The sequence below is a fragment of the Chelonia mydas genome, chromosome 12, assembly GCF_015237465.2.
Source record: "Chelonia mydas isolate rCheMyd1 chromosome 12, rCheMyd1.pri.v2, whole genome shotgun sequence".
NCBI lineage: Eukaryota > Metazoa > Chordata > Testudines > Cheloniidae > Chelonia > Chelonia mydas.
The window spans coordinates 1,137,552-1,162,252 of NC_051252.2; the positions used below are offsets into that span (position 1 = coordinate 1,137,552).

General features: G+C 51.0%; 1 protein-coding gene across 1 annotated transcript in view; it reads left to right on the plus strand.

Annotated features, from left to right (window-relative positions):
* The first annotated feature begins 23,517 nt into the window (after positions 1 to 23,517).
* FA2H (fatty acid 2-hydroxylase) overlaps positions 23,518 to 24,701 on the plus strand; it is a 75,496-nt gene continuing 74,312 nt past the window's right edge. The window contains exon 1 of the mRNA XM_037877813.2: positions 23,518 to 23,864. Coding sequence (XP_037733741.2) covers positions 23,598 to 23,864 — 267 coding nt within the window. The 5' untranslated portion in view covers positions 23,518 to 23,597. The remainder of the gene's footprint in view (positions 23,865 to 24,701) is intronic.

The following is a 24,701-nucleotide window of genomic DNA, read 5'->3' on the forward strand; positions in this document are numbered from 1 at the left end:
CCTCCTTAATGGTCCAAAGAGACAGCAGCACATGTTGATCTACCTTTGGTGCTACCAGGTAGAGATCAGACATTGCCCAGGACAATTACTGGTGTTGGCCAATCCCTCAAGCAGGCCTATAGATCCAGCATCAGCGAGCTGGGGGAAAGGGGTCAGGACATAGTGCAGCATGCCAATGGATTCAATCTCCCAGTTTCAGCAGTGCAGCTGATGGAAATCAAAGAAGCTCTGGAAAAGGCCATCCAACTACAGGCAGGCCAGAGAGCAATCCTGGCAGTGTGGCCAGAAGATACTAGCCAAGTACTGGGAGGAGCAGAACCATATTTTCAAATTTTAAGATGAGCTGCGTGTGCAGGATGGAATCTCATTTCCAGGACTGAGAGTTGTTTGTCCCACATTACATAAGGATCTCATGCAAAAAATAAGTCTCATGTCTCAGTAATGACCCCTGTCAAGAGCGTGTTTACTGGCCAGAAAGGAATATGCAACTCCTTTCCTTGATAGCAGGGTGTGACACCTGCCGCTCGTGTGATAACCGCCAGCAGAAACAGCGAGACCCGTTGGGTGAGGCACTATCTCTTATAGGACCTTCTGTTGATGAAAGAGACCAGCTTTGGAGCGAACTTCCCGACTGTCAGGGAGGTTCAGCACTGGAATAAATGGCCTAGGGAGGTTGTGGAATCTCCGTCATTGGAGATTTTTAAGACCAGGTTAGACAAACACCTGTCAGGGATGGTCTAGATAATACTTAGTCCTGCCATGAGTGCAGGGAACTGGACTAGAGACCTCTCGAGGTTCCTTCCAGTCCTATGATTCTATAATTTCCACATGGTGTGAAGGAGTGTACTGTCTCCTGCAGCCTTTTTTGTCTTGCAGAAACTTTTGATTTTCATCTCCATTGAAAAGTTTTGTTTAGAATCTGATGAAATTGAAAAATAAAGCAGTGGGGAGTTCCCCCCTTTCTCACCCATGTTTCATAGAATCATATAATAGAATCATAGAATATCAGGGTTGGAAGGGACCTTAGGAGGTCATCTAGTCCAACCCCCTGCTCAAAGCAGGACCAATCCCCAACTAAATCATCCCAGCCAGGGCTTTGTCAAGCCTGACCTTAAAAACCTCTAAGGAAGGAGATTCCACCACCTCCCTAGGTAACGCATTCCAGTGCTTCACCACCCTCCTAGTGAAATAGTGTTTCCTAATATCCAACCTAAACCTCCCCCACTGCAACTTGAGACCATTGCTCCTTGTTCTGTCATCTGCCACCACTGAGAACAGCCAAGCTTCATCCTCTTTGAAACCCCCTTTCAGGAAGTTGAAAGCAGCTATCAAATCCCCCCTCATTCTTCTCTTCCGCAGACTAAACAATCCCAGTTCCCGCAGCCTCTCCTCGTAAGTCATGTGTTCCAGCCCCCTGATCATTTTCGTTGCCCTCCACTGGACTCTCCAGTTTGTTCACATCCTTTCTATAGTGGGGGGGCCCAAAACTGGACGCAATATTCTAGATGTGGCCTCACCAGTGCTGAATAGAAGGGAATAATTACTTCCCTCTGTCTGCTGACAATGCTCCTACTAATGCAGCCCAATATGCCATTGACCTTCTTGGCAACAAGGGCACACTGTTGACTCATATCCAGCTTCTTGTCCACTGTAATCCCCAGGTCCCTTTTCTGCAGAACTGCTGCTTAGCCAGTTGGTTCCCAGTCTGTAGCGGTGCATGAGATTCTTCCGTCCTAAGTGCAGAACTCTGCACTTGTCCTTGTTGAACCTCATCTGATTTTTTTGGCCCAATCCTCCAATTTGTCTAGGTCACTCTGGACCCTATTGCTACCCTCCAGCATATCTACCTCTCCCCCCATCTTAGTGTCATCTGTGAACTTGCTGAGGGTGCAATTAATTCCATCATCCAGATCATTAATAAAGATGTTGAACAAAACCGGCTCCAGGACCGACCCCTGGGGCACCCTGCTTGATACTGGCTGCCAACTAGACATCGAGCCGTTGATCACTACCCTTTGAGCCCGACAATCTAGCCAGCTCTCTATCCACTTTATAGTCCATTCATCCAAACCATAATTTTTTAACTTGCTGGCAAGAATTCTGTGGGAGACCGTATCAAAAGCTTTGCTAAAGTCAAGATAGATCACATCCACAGCTTTCCCCTCACCACTGATCCAGTTATCTCATCAGAGAAGGCAATCAGGTTGGTCAGGCATGACTTGCCCTTGGTGAATCCATGTTGACTGTTCCGGATCACCTTCCTCTCCTCCAAGTGCTTCAAAATGGATTCCTTGAGGACCTGCTCCATGATTTTGCCAGGGACTGAAGTGAAGCTGACCGGTCTGTAGTTCCCCGGGTTCTCTTTCTTCCCTTTTTAAAATATGGGCACTATATTTGCCTCTTTCCAATCGTCTGGGACCTCTGCTGATTGCCACGAGTTTTCAAAGATAATGGCCAATGGCTCTGAAGTCACATCAGCCAACTCCCTCAACACCCTTGGATGCATTAGATCTGGACCCGTGGACTTGTGCACGTCCAACTTTTCTAAATATCCTTAACCTGTTCTTTCACCACTGAGAGCTGCTCACCTCCTCCCCATACTGTGTTGCCCAGTGCAGCAGTCTGGGAGCTGACCTTGTCTGTGAAGACCGAGGCAAAAAAAGCATTGAGTACTTCAGCTTTTTCCACATCCTCTGTCACTAGGTTGCCTCCCCCATTCATTAAGGGTCCCACACTTTCCCTGACCTTTGTCTTGTTGCTAACATACCTGTAGAAACCCTTCTACAGAAACCCTGGAAAAGGGGATGAATTAATCCCCAAAATGAAAATTAAATATTTTTTTGTTTTGCTTTGAATCCAAATGAATGGAACTTGGGAACCAGATTTTATTTAAATGGTACCTAATCCCAGAGCGATGACACAGTTTAGAGCAGAGTATCTGAAATCTCCTTTACGTACACAGGTATGCTGGAGCCTGGCCCATAGCACAGTGACTTCTGGGGAAAGATATAGGAAACACTATGGGACAATATTCTCTGTGGTGCTATCTCTCGCAATTTTATCACTCATCTCAAGATATTTGGTGGGGTTTTTTCTCAAAGCCCCAGATCCTGGAGTCATGTTATTTTCTCAAACCATCAGCTTTCCTTTTTAAAGAGTGAATTTCTAGCCTGGCTGGTTGCAGAGAAAAGCTTGACAATATGAAGCTAGTGCAGAGGTCCCCAAACTGTGGGGTGCGCTCCCCTAGAGGAGGGAGTGGAGGAATCTTATGAGGGCACAGCAGGGCCCAGGCCAGCCCCCACGTGGGGTGGGGAAGGAGTGCCACCCAGCCCCTTCCCACAAAGAGCTTTGCTCCGGTTCCCCCTGCAGCTGGGGCTGGGAGCAGGAGTAGAGCTGCACCTGGCTGTGGGCCTGGCTGCTGGCCCCCACTGCAGCTCCGCTCCTGCCCCCAGTCTTGGCCTCTGGTTGCGGCTCCAGTCCTGCTCCCAGCCCCAGACCCACCCCCAGCTGTGGCCCCAGCCTTGGCCCACTTACCCCCGTCCGTGCCCTCTCCTCCAAAGCCCCAGCCCTGGGAGGGTGCGGGGGCAGGGGCATGGATGGGGTAAGGGGGGGCATGATCCTCAAAATTTGGGGACCACTGAGCTAGTGCAACCCCAAGGCTCAGAAACTAAAAGGCAAAGAAAAAGAACCAACATTTAAAAAAAAAAAAGTAATGAATTTTATGATTTGAGGGGAGGAAGGGCCTGAGCCTTGATTTGTGACTGCTCGGGGTGGGCAGTACCAGAAGAGATACAGGAAATACGGTCAGGCAGGACTCAGACGTTTTGTGATGTGGACACTGGCACTGCCATCCTTGGGTTCCCAGCAGCTCTTTGGCTGCAGCTTCCAATATGAAGCTCCCTGACCTGCTTCTCTGATGTCATGTGACCAGGGGCGAGAATTCATTTCCTTTCTTTCATTTTAGGCCAGAAGCCTCAACTGTCTTCAGCTCGTGTTTTGTGTGATCTGCCTTTGGCCCAGTTCAGCCCTGCCCTGCACAACGTGCTCGTTTGTGTGGGTACAACATGGTCCTGCTCCGAAGTAGTAGCTCTGTGCAGTCACAGGGCAGTGGGGCAGATGACTGCATGAGCGGCAGAACCGGCCCTGTTATTCTCTTCATTGGGCTCTCCCTGACCGCTGTGCCCAGCTCTGTTGGGGATTGGCTGGGCGAAGGGCTCCTTCCATGCGGGCTGTTCTGTGGGCTGGGCCAGGCTGACCTCCCTCCCGCAGGTTCTTTGCCGCTTTGTGTCGTGCTGGAGTCCACTTCCAACCCCATGTCATGTGACCATGGTGCAGAAACCAGGAGCAAGCCACTTTCTTCTAAAAAGAAAGGAGGACTTGTGGCACCATAGAGACTAACACATTTATTAGAGTATAAGCTTTCGTGGGCTACAGCCCACTTCATCGGATGCATTGGATGGAACATATAGTAAGATAGCTGTAACCCGTGAAAGCTTATGCTCTAATAAATGTGTTAGTCTCTACGGTGCCACAATTACTCCTGTTCTTTTTGCAAATACAGACTAACACGGCTGCTACTCTGAAATCACTTTCTTCTAACACTGAACAAGAAACTTTAATGGGACCAGGAAAGCAGAGTCCTCCCTAAAGCTACGCCACCCATTTCTCTCTGCTTCCCTATGGCGTCCCAGATCCCTGCTGTTACGGATTTAAAGCAAAAGTCCACACAACCTCACAATTCATCCGTTCTCACCGCTGCACCCCTCAGCCATAATCTCTGACAGCAAACTTGCCATAACGCTGAGTGATTATGGACAGTAGGACTTTACGTCTTCAAATGACGTTACAAAGATAAATGAACTTATTCTCCCCATCCGAGTAAATGAACATGGTTGCCATGTAACCGATGGCAAAACTGATCTTCCCAACACTCATCTGAGTAAACAAACAGTGTCTCCAGTTAGCGGCTGGTGAAACTGCGGCAGAGGTGAAATGTCTTGGCTAAGGCAATATAGTAAGCTAGTGTCGGAGTCAGGGATTGCTGGCTGGTAGTTAGTCCCAGTCTGTACCCTCCACACAACACCACTTCTCCTCTGTGACACAGTCAACCCAATTCCATGTCCTGTGCAATTCAGCACAGAGCTGTAGCCAAGTGCTACCGAGAGGCTTGCTGCAGAACTAACAAAATGTAGAATCCTACCCTGCAACCTGCAAGGTGTGTGTGTTGTGTGCTTGTACTACCACATGGTTGCGTGGTGAAGGCAGCTGGGCAATAGCTGTTTGTTTGTGCACACTGGTATTACCAGCTGCATTCCTTGGTCATGCAGGGACGGATTCTCATGTTCCTGGCACCTGGGGACAACAGGTCACTGATGGTTTCATGCCACCTCTCCACCTCCCCAAATCTGGAGGTTGTCAAGGGACCAGTGGGGCGCAGGGCTGCTGTGACTTGTACTGCCGGATAACACCCCCTAAGGGGCTGTTCGGTCACCCAGGGTCTCTGGCTTGTATTGCTGTCTTCCCCGGCCCTCTCACCTCTGAATGCCCCCTGCAAGCACAGCTGGCACGCAGCTGCCTGCACCAGTAGTGAAAGAGGCCTCCTGATACGGTGTCCCTCAGCTTCTACTAATTCTGCCTGAAATTTAGAACCACGTCTGGAAGTTTAAAAGAAATGACAGAGGGTGGAGCCTTTGCCCGGCGTTCAAATACAGTGTCCTTCTTAAGAACATAACGTAAGAATGGGCGTGCTGGGTCAGACCAAAGGTCCATCTACAATCCACAGTGATTCGCAGGGCCGCCCAGAGGGTTCGGGGGTCCTGGGGCAAAGCAATTTCGGGGGGGCCCTTCCATAAAAAAAGTTAGTTTTGCCACCCCAAGCGGTGAAGAAAAAAAAAAGAAAAACCCAAGTCGTGCCGCTGAAGAAAGAAGAGGACAGGAGGGCCCACCACCAAATTGCTGCAGACTGAAGCAGAGCGATTGAGCTGCCGCCAAAGTGCTGCTGATGAGGAAGAGAGGGACTGAAAGACCCGCTACAGAATTGCAGCCGAAATTACCCCCGCCCTGTCTGCAGGGCCCAGGGCAAATTGCCCCGCTTGCCGCTCCCCCACCCCCCGGACGGCCCTGATGATTCCAAGATCTTTCTTGAGTGGTAACGGCTAATTTAGGCCCCATCATTTTATATATATAATTTGGGATTATGTTTTCCAGTGTGCATTACTTTGCATTTATCCACATTGAATTTCATCTGCCATTTTGTTGTCCAGTCATCCAGTTTTGTGAGATCCCTTTGTAACTCTTCACAGTCTGCTTTGGACTTAACTATCTTGAGTAGTTTTGTATCATCTGCAAATTTTGCCACCTCAATGTTTACCCCTTTCTCCAGATCATTTCTGAATATGTTGAATAGGACTGGTCCCAGTACAGAGCCCTGGGGGGCACCACTATTTACGTCTCTCCATTCTGAAAACTGACCATTTATTCCTACCCTTTGTTTCCTATCTTTAAACCAGCTACCAATCCATGAGAGAACCTTCCCTCTTATCCCATGACTGCTTACTTTGCTTAAGCGCCTTTGGTGAGGGACCTTGTCAAAGGCTTTCTGAAAATCTAAATACATTGTATCCACTGGATCCCCCTTGTCCACATACTTGTTGACCCCCTCAAAGAATTCTAGTAGATTGGTGAGGCATGATTTCCCTTTACAAATACCATCTTGACTATTCCCCAACAAATTATGTTCATCTATGTGTCTGACCATTTTGTTCTTATACTATAGTTTCAACCAGTTTGCCTGGTCCTGAAGTCAGGCTTACCAGCCTGTAATTACCGGGGTCACCTCTGGAGCCCTTTTTAAAAATTGGCATCACATTAGCTCTCCTCCAGTCATCTGGTACAGAAGCTGATTTAAATGATAGGTTACAAACTAATTAGTAGTTCTGCAATTTCACATCTGAGTTCCTTCAGAACCCTTGGGTGATACCATCTGGTCCTGGTGACTTATTACTGTTTAGTTTATCAATTTGTTCCGGAATCTCCTCTAATGACACCTCAATCTGGGACAGTTCCTCAGATTTGTCACCTAAAAAGAATGGCTCAGGTTTGGGAATTTCCCTCACATCCTCAGCCATGAAAACCGATGCAAAGCGTTCATTTAGTTTCTCCACAATGGCCTTATCATCCTTGAGCGCTCCTTTAGCATTTTGATCATCCAGTGATCCCACTGGTTGTTTAGCAGGCTTCCAGCTTCTGAGGTACTTACAAAATTTTTTTGCTATTCCTTTTTGAGTCTTTGGCTAGCTGTTCTTGAAATTCTTTTTTGGCCTTCCTAATTATATTTTTACTCTTCATTTTGCCAGAGTTTATGCTCCTTTCTATTTTCCTCAGTAGGATTTAACTTCCACTTTTTAAAGGATGCCTTTTTGTCACTCAGTGCTTCTGTTACTTTGTTGTTTAGCCACAGTGGCACTTTTTTGGTTCTCTCACTATGTTTTTTAATTTGGGGTGTACATTTAAGTTCAGCCTCTATTATGGTGTCTTTAACAAGTTTCCATGCAGCTTGCAGGGATTTCACTTTTGGCACTGTACCTTTGAATTTCTGGATCTTTGTCCCAGAGCTTAAGATGGTCTTTTAGATGTCCTGGGCCCAGGCCACAGAGCACTTTGAAGATAAGGACCAAGACCTTGAGCTTGATTAGACATTCTGTGGGATGCCAGTGCAGAGAGTGGAGCAGAGGTGCAATGGGCTCACGGTGCCTGTGTTGCTGAGGAGATGCACTGCAGAGTTTTGTAGTACTTGGAGTTTCCTAAGCACTGAAAGTTTAATGCCCAGGTAAATATCATCGCTGTCATCCAGCTCATAGGTGAAAAAGGCGTGAAGAACTGAGGCCAGGTCATTGTCCGCCAGGATGGGATTGGCATCTCCGAGCCAACTGGAGATGGTGGAAGGGGTTACTTGCAGACACTGGTGTGTGAGAACTCACTGTTAGCAAGGAAACCAAGAGGGCTCCTCAAGTACAGACTGAACTGGCCAAGTGTGAGTGTGAACCTTCACCATGGCTGTGAGCTCATGCCCCTGGCATACACCAGAGCCGACCAGTGGGTTGCTCTAATTTACAGCCACTTTACCCAGATTACATAGGGGCCTACCCATCACCCGGAATCTCTCATGCCATGTGCTATGGAGGTGTCCCCTCCCATTCCTGCGTGCCTCTTCCTGCCCCCTCTGGTGGGGCTTGCAAGTGCTGCAGTGCTGGGCTGATCATATCAGCCCTACACTACTTCTGCCCTGGGGGGACTCTTCCCCACCCCCTTTCAGACCCTGTCTAGGGTGGAGAGAATCCCTTCCCTGCAACCTCTCTCTGGGCCACATTTGGGGGCTCTCTGTCCTGCCCTGCTGAGGCTCAGAGCTATTTTTAAATCATATTTCTGCCCTCACAGTCCAAACCAGCTGCACTATTTTTGCTCAGAACTTGCAGAAGACTTTTTCCCTGAGGCAGAAACCAGCCCTTGGAGAGATGAGATGGGTGTGGTAACCCACAAGCTGGAAATACGAGTCCAATCGGTGTGACTGTAACCTCCCTGAGACGGGAAACTGGTTTTAACCAGCCAATTGCCCTTTAAAAAAAGAGAGAAGAAAAATGCAATTGAGCTGTGCCAGGAACTGGCCCAGTGACAATCCTCAGGCTTGGCTAGAAGACACCAGGCCCCATCCCTGGAAAACTCCCCGGGGAAGAAACAGGTTGTGGGTAGATCAAAGCCCTTTGCCTTCCATTCTGCCGTGTTAACCTCCCCAGTGCACCAGGCACAGGTGCCGACTCCGTGAGCACCCACGGAAAAACATTAGCGCGTGCTTAGCACCCACCAGCAGCCAAGCTCCCCCCTCAGTGCCTCCCGTCCGCCCCGGCCCTGCTAATCAACCCTTCCCCCTCCCTCCCAGCACCTCCTCCCACCACGGACCAGCTGTTCTAAGGCATGCAGGAGGCGCTGGTAGGGAGGAGGAGGAGGAGTGGGGATGGGGCGCACTCAGGGGAGAGGGTGGAATGAGGTGGGGTGGGGGCAGGAAGAGGCAGCGCAGGGGTGGAGTGGGGTGCGGGGCAGGGGCAGGGCAGGGGTGAGAAGAGCAGGGGGAGGGCTTTGGGGAAGGGGTGGAGTGGGGGCTCGAGCACCTCCCAGGTAGAGAGGAAGTCAGCACCTATGGCACCGGGTTTCCCGCGGATGCCTTCCACCAAAATGATTGCACTCCCTAGAATTACTGAGGCCTCATCTTCGGGGTTGGGAGCCTGCAGCTCCCACTGAAGACTGGAACTTGTGAGTGCTCTGTGGACATACAGTGGGACTTGTGCTCCTAAGTACCTTAGACTCTTCAGAAAACCCCACCCGTGATACAGACACAAATAACCAGCTGCTTATCCTACCGTTCCACCATAGCTGGCCACTTCCATTCCCTCTATAATGGGTGAAAGGAAGAGGGGAGATTAAAGCCAGCTCACACCTCAGGGTCCCAGGTGAACAGGAGTGTCTGGCCTGAACTACATTTAAAACGTAGGTTAATGCAGCTACAGGGCTCAAGGGTGTGAAAACTCACACCCCGGAGCTCTGTCATCCTAACTCCCAGTGTAGACACAGCTGGGTTGATGGGCAAATGCTTCCGTTGCTCTCGCTGCTGTTGCCTGGGGGAGATGGTCTTCCGACAGTGATGGCAAGAACCCTTCCACCACTAGAGCAAGTGAGTACACTGCAGGGTTACGGTGGCCTAGCGACGGTGCCATAGCTGTCCTGCTATAGTGTAGTCATGGCTGGAGCCATTCTGGCTTGAAACCTGGGTACGACACACGGTTTCGCAACGAGTGCTGTGTCAGCAGATTTCACCCTTCGGTGTTTTTGCTCTTTTATATGCCTCGGCAACAATTTATTTCTTAGCATCCTGGATCCATTTGATTTCCAACCCTTTGCTCCAGGAGTCCTTGACACAACTAACTATAGACACAGGGAATCAAGAGAGAGCCCAGCAGCCCATGGAACCCCACAAAACTGCCTCCTCCATCAAAACTCTTCTGTCTCACAGACAGCAGCCCCCTCCCCAAGCCAAAGCAAACAGAGAGGCCTTGCAGCACTCTCTGAGATGCAACAAACCTGGGCTACTTAGGTGAGGAGCTGGGACACCAGAAGGGGAGGGCTCTGAGTCGCTACAGAGAATTATTTCCCAGCTGTCTGGCTGGTGAGGCTTGCCCACATGCTCAGGGTCTAACTGATCACCATATTTGGGATCAGGAAAGAATTTTTCACCGGGACAGATTGGCTGAGACACTGGGGGAGGGGGTTGCCCTCCTTTTCAGCATGGGGCACAGGTCACTTGTGCAGCATTGTATTGTACTGTTAAGTGAGTTGGGTTAAATGTCTTAATAACTGTTGTGACTTCCACCCCGCATTTAAGATAGCTGTTGGAGACCGCTAAACAGCTCCACCTAAGACAAAGGTGGAATGCAAGCCCACCGTAATTTGGACCCCCCAGGGTGCCATAGTCAGGGAGGGGCACCATCTAAGTGCTGCAAGCTGGTAGGCCTTGTCTGACAGAGGATGAGTGTGGGCGAGCCCGGGACCTGATTTGTCATCAGGTTAGTACCATGAGATCCACCACCCAGATCTCTGATGCTTGAGCTGATGGAATAACTTTTAGCAGTAGTAGGTTGTCACCCTCTGTGTGGACCAGCACTAGAGGGGGATGGGGCACACATTTTGCCAGTGGTTTTCACAGGTGTTTGCTGACAGCAGGGGAAGGATGAGACTCAGGAATCCTGGGTTCTATTCCAGGTTCTGATGGGACTGTACGCTATCAGTTACAAACCCTTCTGCCCCTATCTCCCAGAAGTCTGACCCATTCTGTCCCTGCCTCCTCTAACCTGTCCTTGGCAAGTCTTCTCCCCCAACCCATACCTCTACATAGCTCTTTGTCCCAGTCTCCCCACGCACCCTGGGACTCTTGTCCCAGTCTCCCTACTCACCATTCCCACAGGCCTGGCTCCTCATTCCAGTCAGAGTGCTTCTTCTTTCTCCTCCACATGGCCTTGGAACCAGCAGGAGGCGAGGGGGAGTGTGAGCATAGAAGAGACAGTGTCAGCTCTTAGTTCCTGTGCCCAACAGCGGGGACAAGCAATTTCAGGAAAAGTCCTGCTCAGCCCCTGCATCCCAGGGCTGGAGCATGCTCAGAGTAGATGGAATCGTCAGAGAATTTAGGTGCCAGACTCTGACAAGTCTCTACGAAGCATGTGCAAAGTGAGCTTTTCAGAGGCTCGTGACTTTGCCAAATTTCATTGAATGTCTTGTGTTATGAGACACTGGGACAAAGTGATGTGGCCTAGTACTCTGATCATTGTAGCTGTCATAAATATAAAGGGAAGGGTAAACACCTTTAAATCCCTCCTGGCCAGAGGAAAAACCCTTTCACCTGTAAAGGGTTAAGAAGCTAAGATAACCTCACTGTCACCTGACCAAAATGACCAATGAGGAGACAAGATACTTTCAAAGCTGGGTGGGGGAAACAAAGGGTCTCTCTGCCTGTGTGATGTTTTTGCCGGGACCAGAGCAGGAATGCAGGTCAGAACTCCTGTAAAGGGCTAATAAGCAATCTAGTTAGATATGCATTAGATTCTGTTTTGTTTAAATGGCTGATAAAATAAGCTGTGCTGAATGGAATGTATATTCCTGTTTTTGTGTCTTTTTGTAACTTAAGGTTTTGCCTAGAGGGATTCTCTATGTTTTGAATCTGATTACCCTGTAAGGTATTTACCATCCTGATTTTACAGAGGTGATTCTTTTACTTTTTCTTCTATTAAAATTCTTCTTTTAAGAACCTGATTGCTTTTTCCTTGTTCTTAAGATCCAAGGGTTTGGGTCTGTGTTCACCTATGCAAATTGGTGAGGATTTTTATCAAGCCTTCTCCAGGAAACGGGGTGTAGGGCTTGGAGGGATTTTGGGGGGAAAGACTTTTCCAAGTGGGCTCTTTCCCTGTTATTTTTGTTAGACGCTTGGTGGTGGCAGCAATAAGGTCCAGGGACAAAAGGTAAAATAGTTTGTACCTTGGGGAAGTTTTAACTTAAGCTGGTAAAGATAAGCTTAGGGGGTTTTTCATGCAGGTACCCACATCTGTACCCTAGAGTTCAGAGTGGGGAAGGAACCTTGACAGTAGCCTCATTTGTTTTCCCCGGAGATGGTTGGTTGAGGAACTAGGGAGGAATTAGCTAATCAGATGGGGAAGCTGGGTGAGGTAAGGAACAAACAGGCTCATCAACTAATTAGCTTGAAAAAAGGCAGGAAGGAAATGTTAGAGGGGAGGGGGGAGAGGACAGGACAAGGCAGGGTTAGGCTAGGCTAGCTCGGCTCAGACAGAAGGAGATCCCAAGGAAGGGAGATTTCCTCTCAGGGCTTTGATGAACAGGGGCTGAAGACAATAAAAAGGATCACTTGACGATTACTTGTTCTATTCATTCCCTCTGGGGCACCTGGCATTGGCCACTGTTGGAAGATAGGATATTGGGCTAGATGGACCTTTGGTCTGACCCAGTATGGCCGTGCTTATGTTCTAAATAGGGTCATAGATAGTAGAATTGTTGTGTTACACTGTGCAGGTGTTGGTGGAGGGGCCATGACTAAATTCTGTGGAGTGGACACTAAAAGAAGAGAGTCTAAGCAGTTTCTGTCAACTAGTTCCCCTTTATCTGCTAATTTACTGACACATTCAAAGAAATTTACAAGAATAGTGCAATGCATTTTACTTGGTAGAAACTACGCTGGTTAGACCATGTTGGATGATGATCTTCCAGGTCATAGAATCATAGAATATCAGGGTTGGAAGGGACCTCAGGAGGTCATCTAGTCCAACCCCCTGCTCAAAGCAGGACCAATCTGACCTTAAAAACTTCTAAGGAAGGAGATTCCACCACCTCCCTAGGTAACGCATTCCAGTATTTCACTACCCTCATAGTGAAAAAGTTTTTCCTAATATCCAACCTAAACCTCCCCCACTGCAACTTGAGACCATTACTCCTTGTTCTGTCATCTGCTACCACTGAGAACAGTCTAGATCCAGCCTCTTTGGATCCCCCTTTCAGGTAGTTGAAAGCAGCTATCAAATTCCCCCTCATTCTTCTCTTCCGCAGACTAAACAATCCCAGTTCCCTCAGCCTCTCCTCATAAGTCATGTGTTCCAGTCCCCCCAAACAGCCTGTCCCTGCCCCCTATCCGACCCCCACCCACTTTCTGCCCCTGACTTAGGACAGAAGAATCCCATGCACCGCTACAGACTAGGGACTGAATGGCTCGGCAGCAGTTCTGCAGAAAAGGACCTAGGGGTTACAGTGGACGAGAAGCTGGATATGAGTCAACAGTGTGCCCTTGTTGCCAAAAAGGCCAATGGCATTTTGGGATGTATAAGTAGGGGCATAGCCAGCAGATCGAGGGACATGATCGTTCCCCTCTATTCGACATTGGTGAGGCCTCATCTGGAGTACTGTGTCCAGTTTTGGCCCCACACTACAAGAAGGATGTGGAAAAATTGGAAAGAGTCCAGCCGAAGGCAACAAAAATGATGAGGGGACTGGAACACATGACTTATGAGGAGAGGCTGAGGGAACTGGGATTGTTTAGTCTGCAGAAGAGAAGAATGAGGGGGGATTTGATAGCTGCTTTCAACTACCTGAAAGGGGGTTCCAAAGACTGTTCTCAGTGGTAGCTGATGACAGAACAAGGAGCAATGGTCTCAAGTTGCAGTGGGGGAGGTTTAGGTTGGATATTAGGAAAACCTTTTTCACTATGAGGGTAGTGAAACACTGGAATGCATTACCTAGGGAGGTGGTGGAATCTCCTTCTCTTGAAGTTTTTAAGGTCAGGCTTGACAAAGCCCTGGCTGGGATGATTTAGTTGGGGTTGGTCCTGCTTTCAGCAGGGGGTTGGACTAGATGACCTCCTGAGGTCCCTTCCAACTCTGATATTCTATAATTCTATGACTGCCCCCCTCAGAACCTGCATGGGTTAACAACTGGTTCACGCGAACCGGCTCCAGCTCACCACTGGGTATCACCTGATGTGCTGAGATACCATTGAGCCAGCCTGTTATGCCAGATTGGGCACCCTCTTTACCTGTTTTGCTCAGCTAGGCTATTAAGCCTCTTCCAGCCAAACACACAGGCGGGGCCACACCCAGCTGCACAGAGAGACAGAGATCCACTCTGGAAAGATTCAGCCTTAGGGACTTGCCCCAACACTCTGGTTCCCACTCCCTTTAAGGGGTACAAACCCAAAAGTTTTATGAAATTTGCCCCCTAACCTCAGTGTGGAGGGAGATATGCACAACTTCTTCCACCCCACCCCCAGTTAGAAATTGCATAAACTGAGTTTCATTATAAAAAAGAAATAAGTTTATTAACTACAAAAGGTGAATTTTAAGTGAATATCAGAGATAACAGACAGAACAAAGCAGATTTCTGAGAAAATAAAACAAAGTACGCAAGCTAAGGTCAATATACTTAAGAAACAGGATACGAAACCCAATTTCTTACCCTAAATGTTATTTTAGGCAGCTTGCAAAGTTTCTGTGGTTCAGAGTTCCAGTTATATTTCTTTTCAGACTGGACTCCTGTCTCAGTTTGGACTCCCCCTCCCTGACCCGCCGCCTTCCCTTCAGGTGGCTTTAGCAGTCTTTCTTCTTGGGCAGACAGGCCTATGGAGAGGAGGAGGAGACCCATTTGCCTTCCTCCCTGCCCTTAAATAGGATTTACATAAGGCGGGAATCCTTTGTTTCCCAAACTTGACCCCCCTGCCCTTACAGTGGAAAGTTACAAGAAGTTCCAGATAATGTTTTAGGGCATGGCTACACTGGAAACTTCAAAGCGCTGTCACGGGAACGCTCCCATGGCAGCGCTTTGAAGTGCGAGTGTGGTCGCGCACAAACACCGGGAGAGAGCTCTCCCAGAGCTCCTGGTAATCCACCTCCGCGAGGGGATTAGCTCCCAGAGCTCGGAGCTTGTCTACACTAGTGCTTTAAAGCGTTCAGACTTGCTGCACCCCTGAGCCAGCAAGTTAGAGAGCTATAAAATGTAAGTGTAGCCAAGCCCTTAGTATCAGGTGACAAGACCACTTAACTCTGTAGGATCACAGCATCCATAAGTTAGTGGCAGTATGGAGCAACCGCAGGAAGGCCGAGCTTTTCACAGTCCATTGTCCTCACTGATGGGCCTTCCGCCCTGTCTGGCTTTTCCATTGTGGCACCTGAAGTGGTAGAAGTGGGCGTCACCCAAAGTAGCATAGTTGAAATACAGATACACAGTCAATATTCCTAACTTCAGATACAGAAATGATACCAGCATACAAATTGGATAATCACATTCAGTAAATCATAACCTTTCTAATGATACCGTACAAGACCCATCTTGCATAAAGTACATCTCAGTTATACCATATTCATATCATAAGCATATTTTTCACAAAGAATATGGAGTGAAATGTCACACCACCCCTTCCACTCAACTAAATGTGCCCTTGCTAAGATCCCCCTTCTCCTAGCAACGTCCAGTGGCCTCTCTTTTTGTCTCATCCTCTTTGCCTCTCCACTGGCTTGCTGCCCCGAGTACAATCCCATCTAAAACCCTGGGTATGTCCTTGGGCAGCCAGGGCCTCCCACCACTTGCAGCTCCACGGCGACACTTTATGTGTAGTGCACTGGTTCGATCAATGCTAGCACACGTACATCTGCGCAAGCTGGAAATGACACCCACAGTCGCAGTGCAGATGGGAGCTGAGGTAACATCCTGATGGCTCACCAGCTGCTCAGTCTCGGCACACTGAAAGCTAAGCTCCCTATTCTGCCAAAGCTATTTCTTCTTCTCATTACTGCCAGTGGCACCCCTTTCCCTCCTGCCATCCAAGCACGCCACCCTGGTGTCCCATTCACGTTTTCTCTCTTCTCCCCACGTATTCCTGGTGTCACCAAATCCTGTTGCTTCTTTCTCTAAGCTCTGCTTTTGTCTCCATTGCTATAGCAATGGCCCTTGTCCATGTCCCACCTTTGCTCTTTGGCTTCCCTGATTCTGACCTCTTCCTCCTTCAGCCCACCCAGGGTGCAACTGCTGAGCTCAGTTTCCTTTCCCACTGCTTCCACCTCATCACTCCCCTATTTGAATCACTTCGCTGACTACTCATTGCCTTCTGCGTCTAGTTCAGACTGCTGGTCCTCATGGCCAAGACTGTACACAACTCCATTTGTGACTCTCTGGCCTTGTCACCATCGGTGGAGGCGTGTAGGGTATGTGTATCTTCATGCATCGCTGCAGTAAAAACATACTTTGGTGTATAGCCACAGGCTGCAGTGAAAGGTTCTGGCAGCAGAGAGGCAGCGGGACACAACACTGTGAAAAGTAGCAGTGTAGACAGGGGAGGCACCCCTTGGGTACGTAGAGAGCTGTGTAGGGTATCTACCCTAAGGTTCTGGGGTGTCTTTATTCACTGAAGCCATGCCTCTCCATGTACACTGGTATTTACATCCATGCTTGGGAGGGCATGCAGTCTATGTTCTCTGCACGGAGCCATCAGGCTATGTCTACACTTGCATGTGTCCCTGGGTACTTGTCCTGTAGTGATAGCACAGGCACCCCACACCCAAAGCATCCACATGCGCTGTGCTGGGCATGTACACACACTGTGTACACACATATACCCATGTTTACACTGCCCCTTTTTGGTATGCGATACTAATGCTACCATTTCCGGGGAAGTATCCCAGAATTCAGTGCAGCACAGGAGACACTCTTGGTACTGCCTCGCTGTGTGTTGCTGGTATCATAAGCCGCCCTCGCACATACAGTGATGACGGATCCTGCTCCTCTCTTCCATGTGCCAAACTGGGCGGTGTCAGAGGGTTTTCCCTTGACCCTCTCCCCTCGTTCTTGTCACACAGACAGAAAGCAGAAGACCAGAAGTCTGAAGTGCAGGCAATGCGATGTTTATTGGGGTTAGTGCCAAGCAAACATATTCATAGCTCTAAACACCGGCAGAGTCTATTTCCTAGTGTTCCGTTCCCAGCTCTGATGCTGCAGAGCGATTACCCCGTGTCCCCCTTCCCAGCTCTGACGCCACAGAGCCTTGCCTGTGTCTCTGTTCCCCCTTCCCTAGTCCCTATTCCCCCTTCCCTAGTCCCACCTTCTCCTTCTTAGCAGGCGCAAATATACCTGCAGTGCACACTCCTAGTCACATCCCTTACAACTTATGGTCATGTTCCATTTGGGAGGGTCATGAGTCTAGGGTCTTCATCCCACCTCTTTTGTATCCCATGGGAGGCGTAAGGAGTGAGGTTGTGCTCTGGCCAAGGCCAGGCTTTTCTTTGGCTTTTAGTGTTTCTTATGCCTCCCCCCATGTCCCCTTGCCCCTCCTAACTGGTTGCTTGACCTTGGCTTGAGAAAGAAGCCAGACAGCCTTTCAGTGTATGCTCATATATTACACTCCCATCAGCCATGTAACACTTTAACTGCTCTATCCCTTATCTCTTCCCATTTTACTAAAAGCCCCATCTGGTTGTGGGAAATGCAACACATGGTGTCTTTGTTCATTGTTCTTCACACATATTGGTATAAGATACAAGAGTATTAAAAAGTCAAACACAAAATTGTGTATCAGGTTGACAAACAAGCCTATATACTAACAGGCGGAAGACTTGGAGCTAGTTCCTGACAATGTGGTTCTGCTCCTGCTCACGGGACAAATGTTCATGGTGCAGTACCAGATACTGGATGGAATATTTGAGACACCGAAGACGGCTGACCGAGAAGGTGAATGAAGATCCAGTGGGCTCGCATGGAACAGATGTGTTGAATGCCGCTGGGATTGCAAAGGTATGTCCTTGGTGTTACCCACACACTCTAGGGCACCCACCTTTCCCTTCAGTGGGCTCAGGGTGTATCCTGGTTAATTTACACACTCCCACCCTTTCCCAGTTCTTAGAGCTCTGTGCAAAAAGAATCTAACCTTACCCAGTTCCTAGGACTCAGGGCATAACCTGATTAATTTAAGTATGCCACCTTACCGAGTTCCTAGGGCTCAGGGTGTAACCTGATTAATTTAAGTATGCTCCCTTACCGAGTTCCTAGGGCTCAGGGTGTAACCTGGTTAATTTAAGTATGCTCCCTTACCCAGTTCCTAGGGCTCAGGGCATAAGCTGGTTAATTTAAGTATGCCACCTTACCCAGTTCCTAGGGCTCAGGGTGTAACCTGTTGATCATTGTAGCCGTGGAGATATGTTTGCAGGTTTTGCATCTGTTATTCTGGCAGGGTCTGGTGCAGCTTTGAGTTGGTGTGTCCTGGTCTGTGGGGAGCTTGCTTCTGATGAGGAGCTTGGAGAGGCTGGGGGGTTGTCTGAAGGTGAGAAGAGGGGGTTCAGGAAAGATTTCTTTCCAGATGGAGTTCTGATTGAGTATGAGTTGTAGTTTCATGATACCCTGTGGGGCTTCCATTGTGAGGTGCTAGATGACAGATAGGGGTGTGGAAATGTTTTTGTTACATGTTAACAGCTCTGTTTAAGGGTGCTTTTTGGTGAGCACCAATCACTAGCAAACCTGAAAACAGGTCAGTAAGGTTTGGGAAGGGCTTTGCACATTCCTTCTTCCCACTCTTTTCTGCCGCCAGTGCCCACAGGACTTCCAAGATTGCAAACAATGAATGCTTGTTGAGGATGGAGGAAGAGAGGCAGGGGTGACAGATTCTTCATGGCTCTTACCCTGACCTGGCTCTGGTTTCTGGCCTGACCTGAGGGTGGGGGCTGAAGACCCACAGTCAGGCCATGGTAAGAGCCACCCAGGCAGCTGTGGGGAGCTGCAGACCTTCCACCTGCTCTGGGCTGGGGTCCGGGGGGCAAGGACATGGACTGCTCTTGGTCCTCCCACCCCGGGCAGGAGGAGGGTCCGTGGCTCCCCACAGCTGCCCAGGCTCCCTGGACCAGGCTCCAGCTTCTGGCCTGGCTAGGGGGTGGGGCCTCAGAGGGAAGAGGGGGAGCAGGGGGCCAGGCCCATGGCAAAAAGTGGAGGTACGAGGCCCATCCACTTTCAAAAGTGGAAGGGCCATGGCCCCTTGGCCCCCCTGTTCCAGTGCCCCGATGAGGAGTTGTTAAAGCACAGCTCAGGGTCAGATGTCTGCATTCTGCACTATAAATTTTTTACTTTTGTTTCCTTTCTCTATGTTGTCACTTGCATTGTTTACAAAGGCATGAAGACGTACATGTACATGTCACTTTTGCTCTGCATTCTGCTGCTGTGGACCGCAATAGATATTTACAAACTTAGCTCATCGTCATGAACCATGGTTTTGTTGTTGATTTTTTTTTTTAAGATTGGGAATGGCTGGGGGGTGCGGGAAGGAAAAAAGGATGTGGAAGAGAGAGAGAATTCATTGCATTTGTATGGCATCGGACAGTTACAGAAATCACTGTCATGAGCTGTAAATCCTGCCGATCCATTCAAACCATGTGGCAAACGTCCCATTGATCGCACTCACAATTTAAATGACCAGTAACTTTTATTTAAAGGGAATCATGGGGGACAGAACTAGAACAGTTCAACAGGAACTGGAAATAAACAAAAAATGAGTCAAATACCCTGTGAAATGTACAAACATTCACGTCTGTGGACCCAGCTCCTTGCCCTTCCCCTTCCCCTCAACCTGGCCGGGGGGAATGGCTGTGGAATATTGTGGGGGAGGGGGACAAGTGGGAATTGTCAGCTGCATGGAGTTTGAGGGCCAGACACAGGCTGGGTTGCACAGGGACTGGCTTGGGCTCACTGTTCCCCTCCTGCATGCTCTGGGGGGGTCCCCTGCAAGAGTTTTCAGGTGCTGGTCAAGGATGCTGCACTGGGCATCTAGCAGGCTCCTCCCTGGCACAGAGAGCAGGGTTTGAGCCACTGGCTCAACAGCAGCATGGGCAGCAGCTGGCGGTGGAGGAGGAGGAGGAGGAGGAGGAGGAAAAGAAGGAGAAGGTATGTGTTCCCAGAGAGGAGCTGGGGCTATGGCGGCAGGCTGGACCTGAAAGCATTCAGCCACCAGCTGCACTAGTGACTGCCTGAGAGCATGACTTATTCCGTTCAGTACGCAGCACTGCACCACGTGCACATTTGTCTCAGAAGCAGGAGAAGAGCCACAGCATCATGGACTTGCTCCACATCTTCCACCCAGTTTGGCAGATGGGAGAGAGGAGTGGGACCTGCCATTGTCAGATGTGTGAAGGCAGCATGCAGGACCAGCAACGCGCAAGAAGGCGATTCCTAGAGTGTCTCCTGTGGAAATGCTAGAACTAACATCACGTACCAAGGAGGGACAGTGTGGAGGCAGACACAAGTGTGTACACAGCGTGTACCAGTGCCCAGCATGGCATTTTGGACACTCTGTGCAAGTGTGAGGTACATCTGTTAGCAGCACACATAAGAATATAAACATAAGAACATAAGCACAGCCATACTGGTCCATCCAGCCCAGTGTTCTGTCTTCTGACAGCGGCTGATGCCAGGTGCCCTAGAGGGAATGAACAAAACAAAGCACTTTATTGAGTGATCCAACCTGTTTCATCCAGCCCCAGCTTCTAGCAATCAGAGGTTTAGGAACACCTAGAGCATGGGGTTATGTCCCTGACTATCTCAGCTAATAGCCATGGATGGCTCTATCCTCCATGAACTTAGTTAATTCTTTTGAAGCTAGTTACACTTTTAACGTTTACAACATCCCCTGGCAATGAGTTCCACAGCCTGACTGTGCGATGTGGGAAGAAGTTCTTCCTTATGTTTGTTCTAAACCTGCTGCCTGTTAATTTCAGTGGGTGACCCCTGGTTCATGTGTGAAGTGAAGGGGTAACTAACCCTTCCCTATTCACTTTCTCTTCCCCAGTCATGATTTTATAGACCTCTATCATATCCCCCTTAGTCATCTCTTTTCCAACCTGAACAGTCCCAGTCTTATTAAACTCTTCTCACATGGAAGCTGATCCATCCCCCTCATCATTTTTGTTGCCCTTCTCTGTACTTTTTTCCATTATATCTTTTTTGAGACAGGGTGACCAGAACTGCACGCAGTATTCAACGTATGGGCATACCAGTGATTTATATAGTGACGTGATATTTTCTGTCTAATGGTTCCTAACAGTGTTAGCTTTTTTGAATGCCGCTGCACTTTAAGCAGATGTTTTCAGAGAACTATACATGATGACTCCAAGATCTCTTTCCTGAGTGGTAACAGTTAATTTAGACCCCATCATTTTGTACGAACAGTTGAGATAATGTTTTCCAATGTGCATTACTTCGCATTTGTCAACAATGAATTTCATCTGCTATTTTGTTGCTCAGTCACCCAGTTTTGTGAGATCCCTTTGTAACGCTTTGCCACTGCACTGTTGGGTTGTTGTTGTTGGCCTTTTTGGGTGCCACCTCACCTTTTTCCTGATCATTTATGAATATGTTGAACCTCATTGGTCCCAATACTGATCCCTGGGGGACCCCGCTATTTACCTTTCTCCCTTGTGAAAACTGACCATTTATTTCCTATCTTTTAAACCATGAAGGGACTTCCCCTCTTATCCCATGGTGGCTTACTTTGCTTAAGAGCCTTTGGTGGAGGACAAAAACATGAGGACATGCGCAACTAGCCATAGCCCCCTATCCCCATCTCTTCCCCATAACCTTCCTGCCTAACCACTCCTTTCCTCATCTTCTCCCCATTCCATTCCTCTGGTCTTCTCCTGTGCTGTCCCATAGGCCTGGGTCTGTCCCCCTCTCCTTGTTCACTGAGCAGCCAGTGTTTCCTTATTCTGCACATGCTAATTTTCCAATGCTAATTTTTCAGAGAAAGGTACTTCAGTCACAAAGATATTTATCAGCACAGTAAAGTAACTAATAGGAAATCTGTGTCACACAGAGTTTCATGTTCTTCTCTTTGGGGGAAAGCACAACCCCACCTCACCCGGTGTCTCAGTATCCCCTTCCTTTTTTTGTGTGCCTCTGTGCTCCAAACTCTTCCTTGCACCATTATCATCTGTTATCCATGCTATGGCTCTTTGCAGCTTGTCCCCACCCTATGTATTATTTCTCATACACTAGGGGAACAATGACTCCTACCTCTGACCAGCCCATGACACCAGCCTTCACTGTCCACTTGTTACATTTTCCAACAAGCACCCTTGTGCTGTGTCCCATACTGTCCCTTAGGTGTGGGAGGTGCTCTCTGCAACCATCCGCCAAGCTGCCTCACTGTGCTCCTTCAAATCCCTCCTTAAAGCTCCCCTTGGCTGGGATGCTGCTCACAAAAAGCTTGACAAGGGTGAGGCAGCTGGTGTGCAGGCTGTGTTTGTTTGTACAGCGCCTAGCACAACAGGGTCATGGTCCCTGACTGGGCTCCTGCATACTACCACAATACAAACAATTGATAATAATGAAAATGGCCCAGATCTTTGTGTCAGGCTCAGCGCAGGACCCAAGGGAGGAGAAGGTGGTTTTACACTATCACTGCTTTCCCCTGATACCCCAGGCCAAGCTTGCCAAGGTCCAGTTCAGCTACCATCATAAGCAGCCTCAGGGCTGCTCTAATTTATGGCTGTCTGCAACAGCCCCCATTATGGAAGCTGGGGATTGTCTGAATGCAACCTCTTCTGGCCATGCTTCATCCCCAAAACACCCCCTGTACTGGGGTCCCCTGAGCATCCTCAGCCAGATTCTCAGGCAAGGTTTCATGCTGCTTTGGGCCCCCAAAGCAGTGCAAAGGGGCCAAGGATCCGGCCCATTGTATTCGCAACCTAGCTGTAGCTAACCTGCACTTTGGGGAGGGCCCTAGGTTCCTTGCTAATGTGGTTTCCTGGAAGGTGACACGCACAGTTAAAAACCAAGCAGCTTTTTGTGGATTGTATAGTGAATAGGGCTAATGATTAACTATAATGGGTAATTATTACTAATAACAGTCACGTGTTCCCTTTCTAGGTCTCCAAAACCTCCGCGAAGTGGCTTCACAGCCTCTTCTGGGTCTCCAACCCCCCTCGAGGCGGCTCTCGGGTCCTCTGTGGGTGGGGCATCTTGCCCATAACCCAGGCGAGGGAGGCAGCGTGTGTCTCGGGACGAGCGCGCCGGACTGGCAGGCAGGAGAGCCGGGCTTTGTGCCCCGTTCCCTGCCGGGTGACCTAGGGCAAGCCACAGCCCCCACTCCGTGCCTCAGTTTCCCCTCTGTAAAATGGGGCTACCGCTCCTGCCCACCTGTCTGACGTGCTCTGCCGCTAGCGGGGGGCTGGGCGTTGTTGATAACACTCAGCTGCACCCAGCGCCGGGCTCCCGCCCTCCCTCCGGCTGCCCCCGGGAGAGGCGGGTCTGGCTCAGGGCCCCGCCCGCACCTGGCCGCTCTCACCCCGCCCGCCGCCCCAGCCACCAATCAGAGCCCCGCGCGCCTGCTGAATATCCATGAGGCGCCGCTTGGGGGCGTGGCGGCGCTCATGCCTATGCATGATATGGAAACGAGCAGGTGCCGGGCTGGCGACTGCGGGTGCCCCGAGGAGCGGAGCCGGAGCCGAGCCGCAGCCGGAGCGTCCCGACCCGCCATGGCCCCGCCGCCCCGCACCTACAGCCCGGCCGAGCTGCGGCAGCGCTGCGCCCAGGGCGCCTGCCTGGTGCTGCGGGGCCGCCGCCTCTACGACCTCAGCGGCTTCGTGCGGCTGCACCCGGGCGGCGAGCAGCTGCTGCGGGAGCGGGCGGGCGGGGACGTGAGCGCCGCGCTGGAGGGGCCGCCGCACCGGCACTCGCGCAACGCGCGCCGCTGGCTGGAGCAGTACTACCTGGGCGAGCTGCGCCCGGCGCCCGCCCCGCAGGTACCGGCCCCGGCCCCCTGCGCCCCGCCCCGGCCCTGCCTGCTCCCGGCCCCCTGCGCCCCCCCCCCCCGGCCCTGCCCCCTGCGCCCCCCCCGCCTGCACCCGTCCCTGCCCGGCGCGCCCCCCCCCCGGCCCTGCCCCCTGCGCCCCCCCCGGCCCTGCCCGCTCCCGGCCCCCTGCGCCCCCCCCGCCTGCACCCGTCCCTGCCCCCTGCGCCCCCCCCCCGGCCCTGCCCCCTGCGCCCCCCCCGGCCCTGCCCGCTCCCGGCCCCCTGCGCCCCCCATCTGTGCCCCCCCGTCCCGGCCCCCTGCGCCCCGCCCCGGCCCTGCCCGCTCCCGGCCCCCTGCGCCCCCCATCTGCGCCCCCCCCCGTCCCGGCCCCCTGCGCCCCCCGGCCCGGCCCCCTGCGCCCCCCCCCCCCGCCTGCACCCGTCCCTGCCTTCTGCGCGCCCCCCCGCCTGCACCCGTCCCTGCCCTGCACCCTCCCCCGTCCCTGCCCTCTGCGCGGCCCGGCCCCCCCCCGCCTGCACCCGTCCCTGCCTGGCGCGCCCTGTCCCTGCCCCCTGCGTGCCCCCCCCCGCCTGTCCCTGCCCTGCGCCCCCCCTGCGCCCCCCCCAGCCTGCACCCGTCCTTGCTCGGCACGCCCCGTCCCTGTCCCCTGTGGCCCCCCCCCGCCTGCACCTGTCCGGTGCCCCCTGTCCCTGCCCCTCCGCGCCCCCCCCCCCCGCAGCCTGCACCCGTCCCTGCCCGGCGCACCCTGTCCCTGCCCCCTCCCCAGCCTGCACCTGTCCCTGCCCCCTGCGCTCCCCCCCCGCCTGCACCCGTCCTTGCCCGGCAC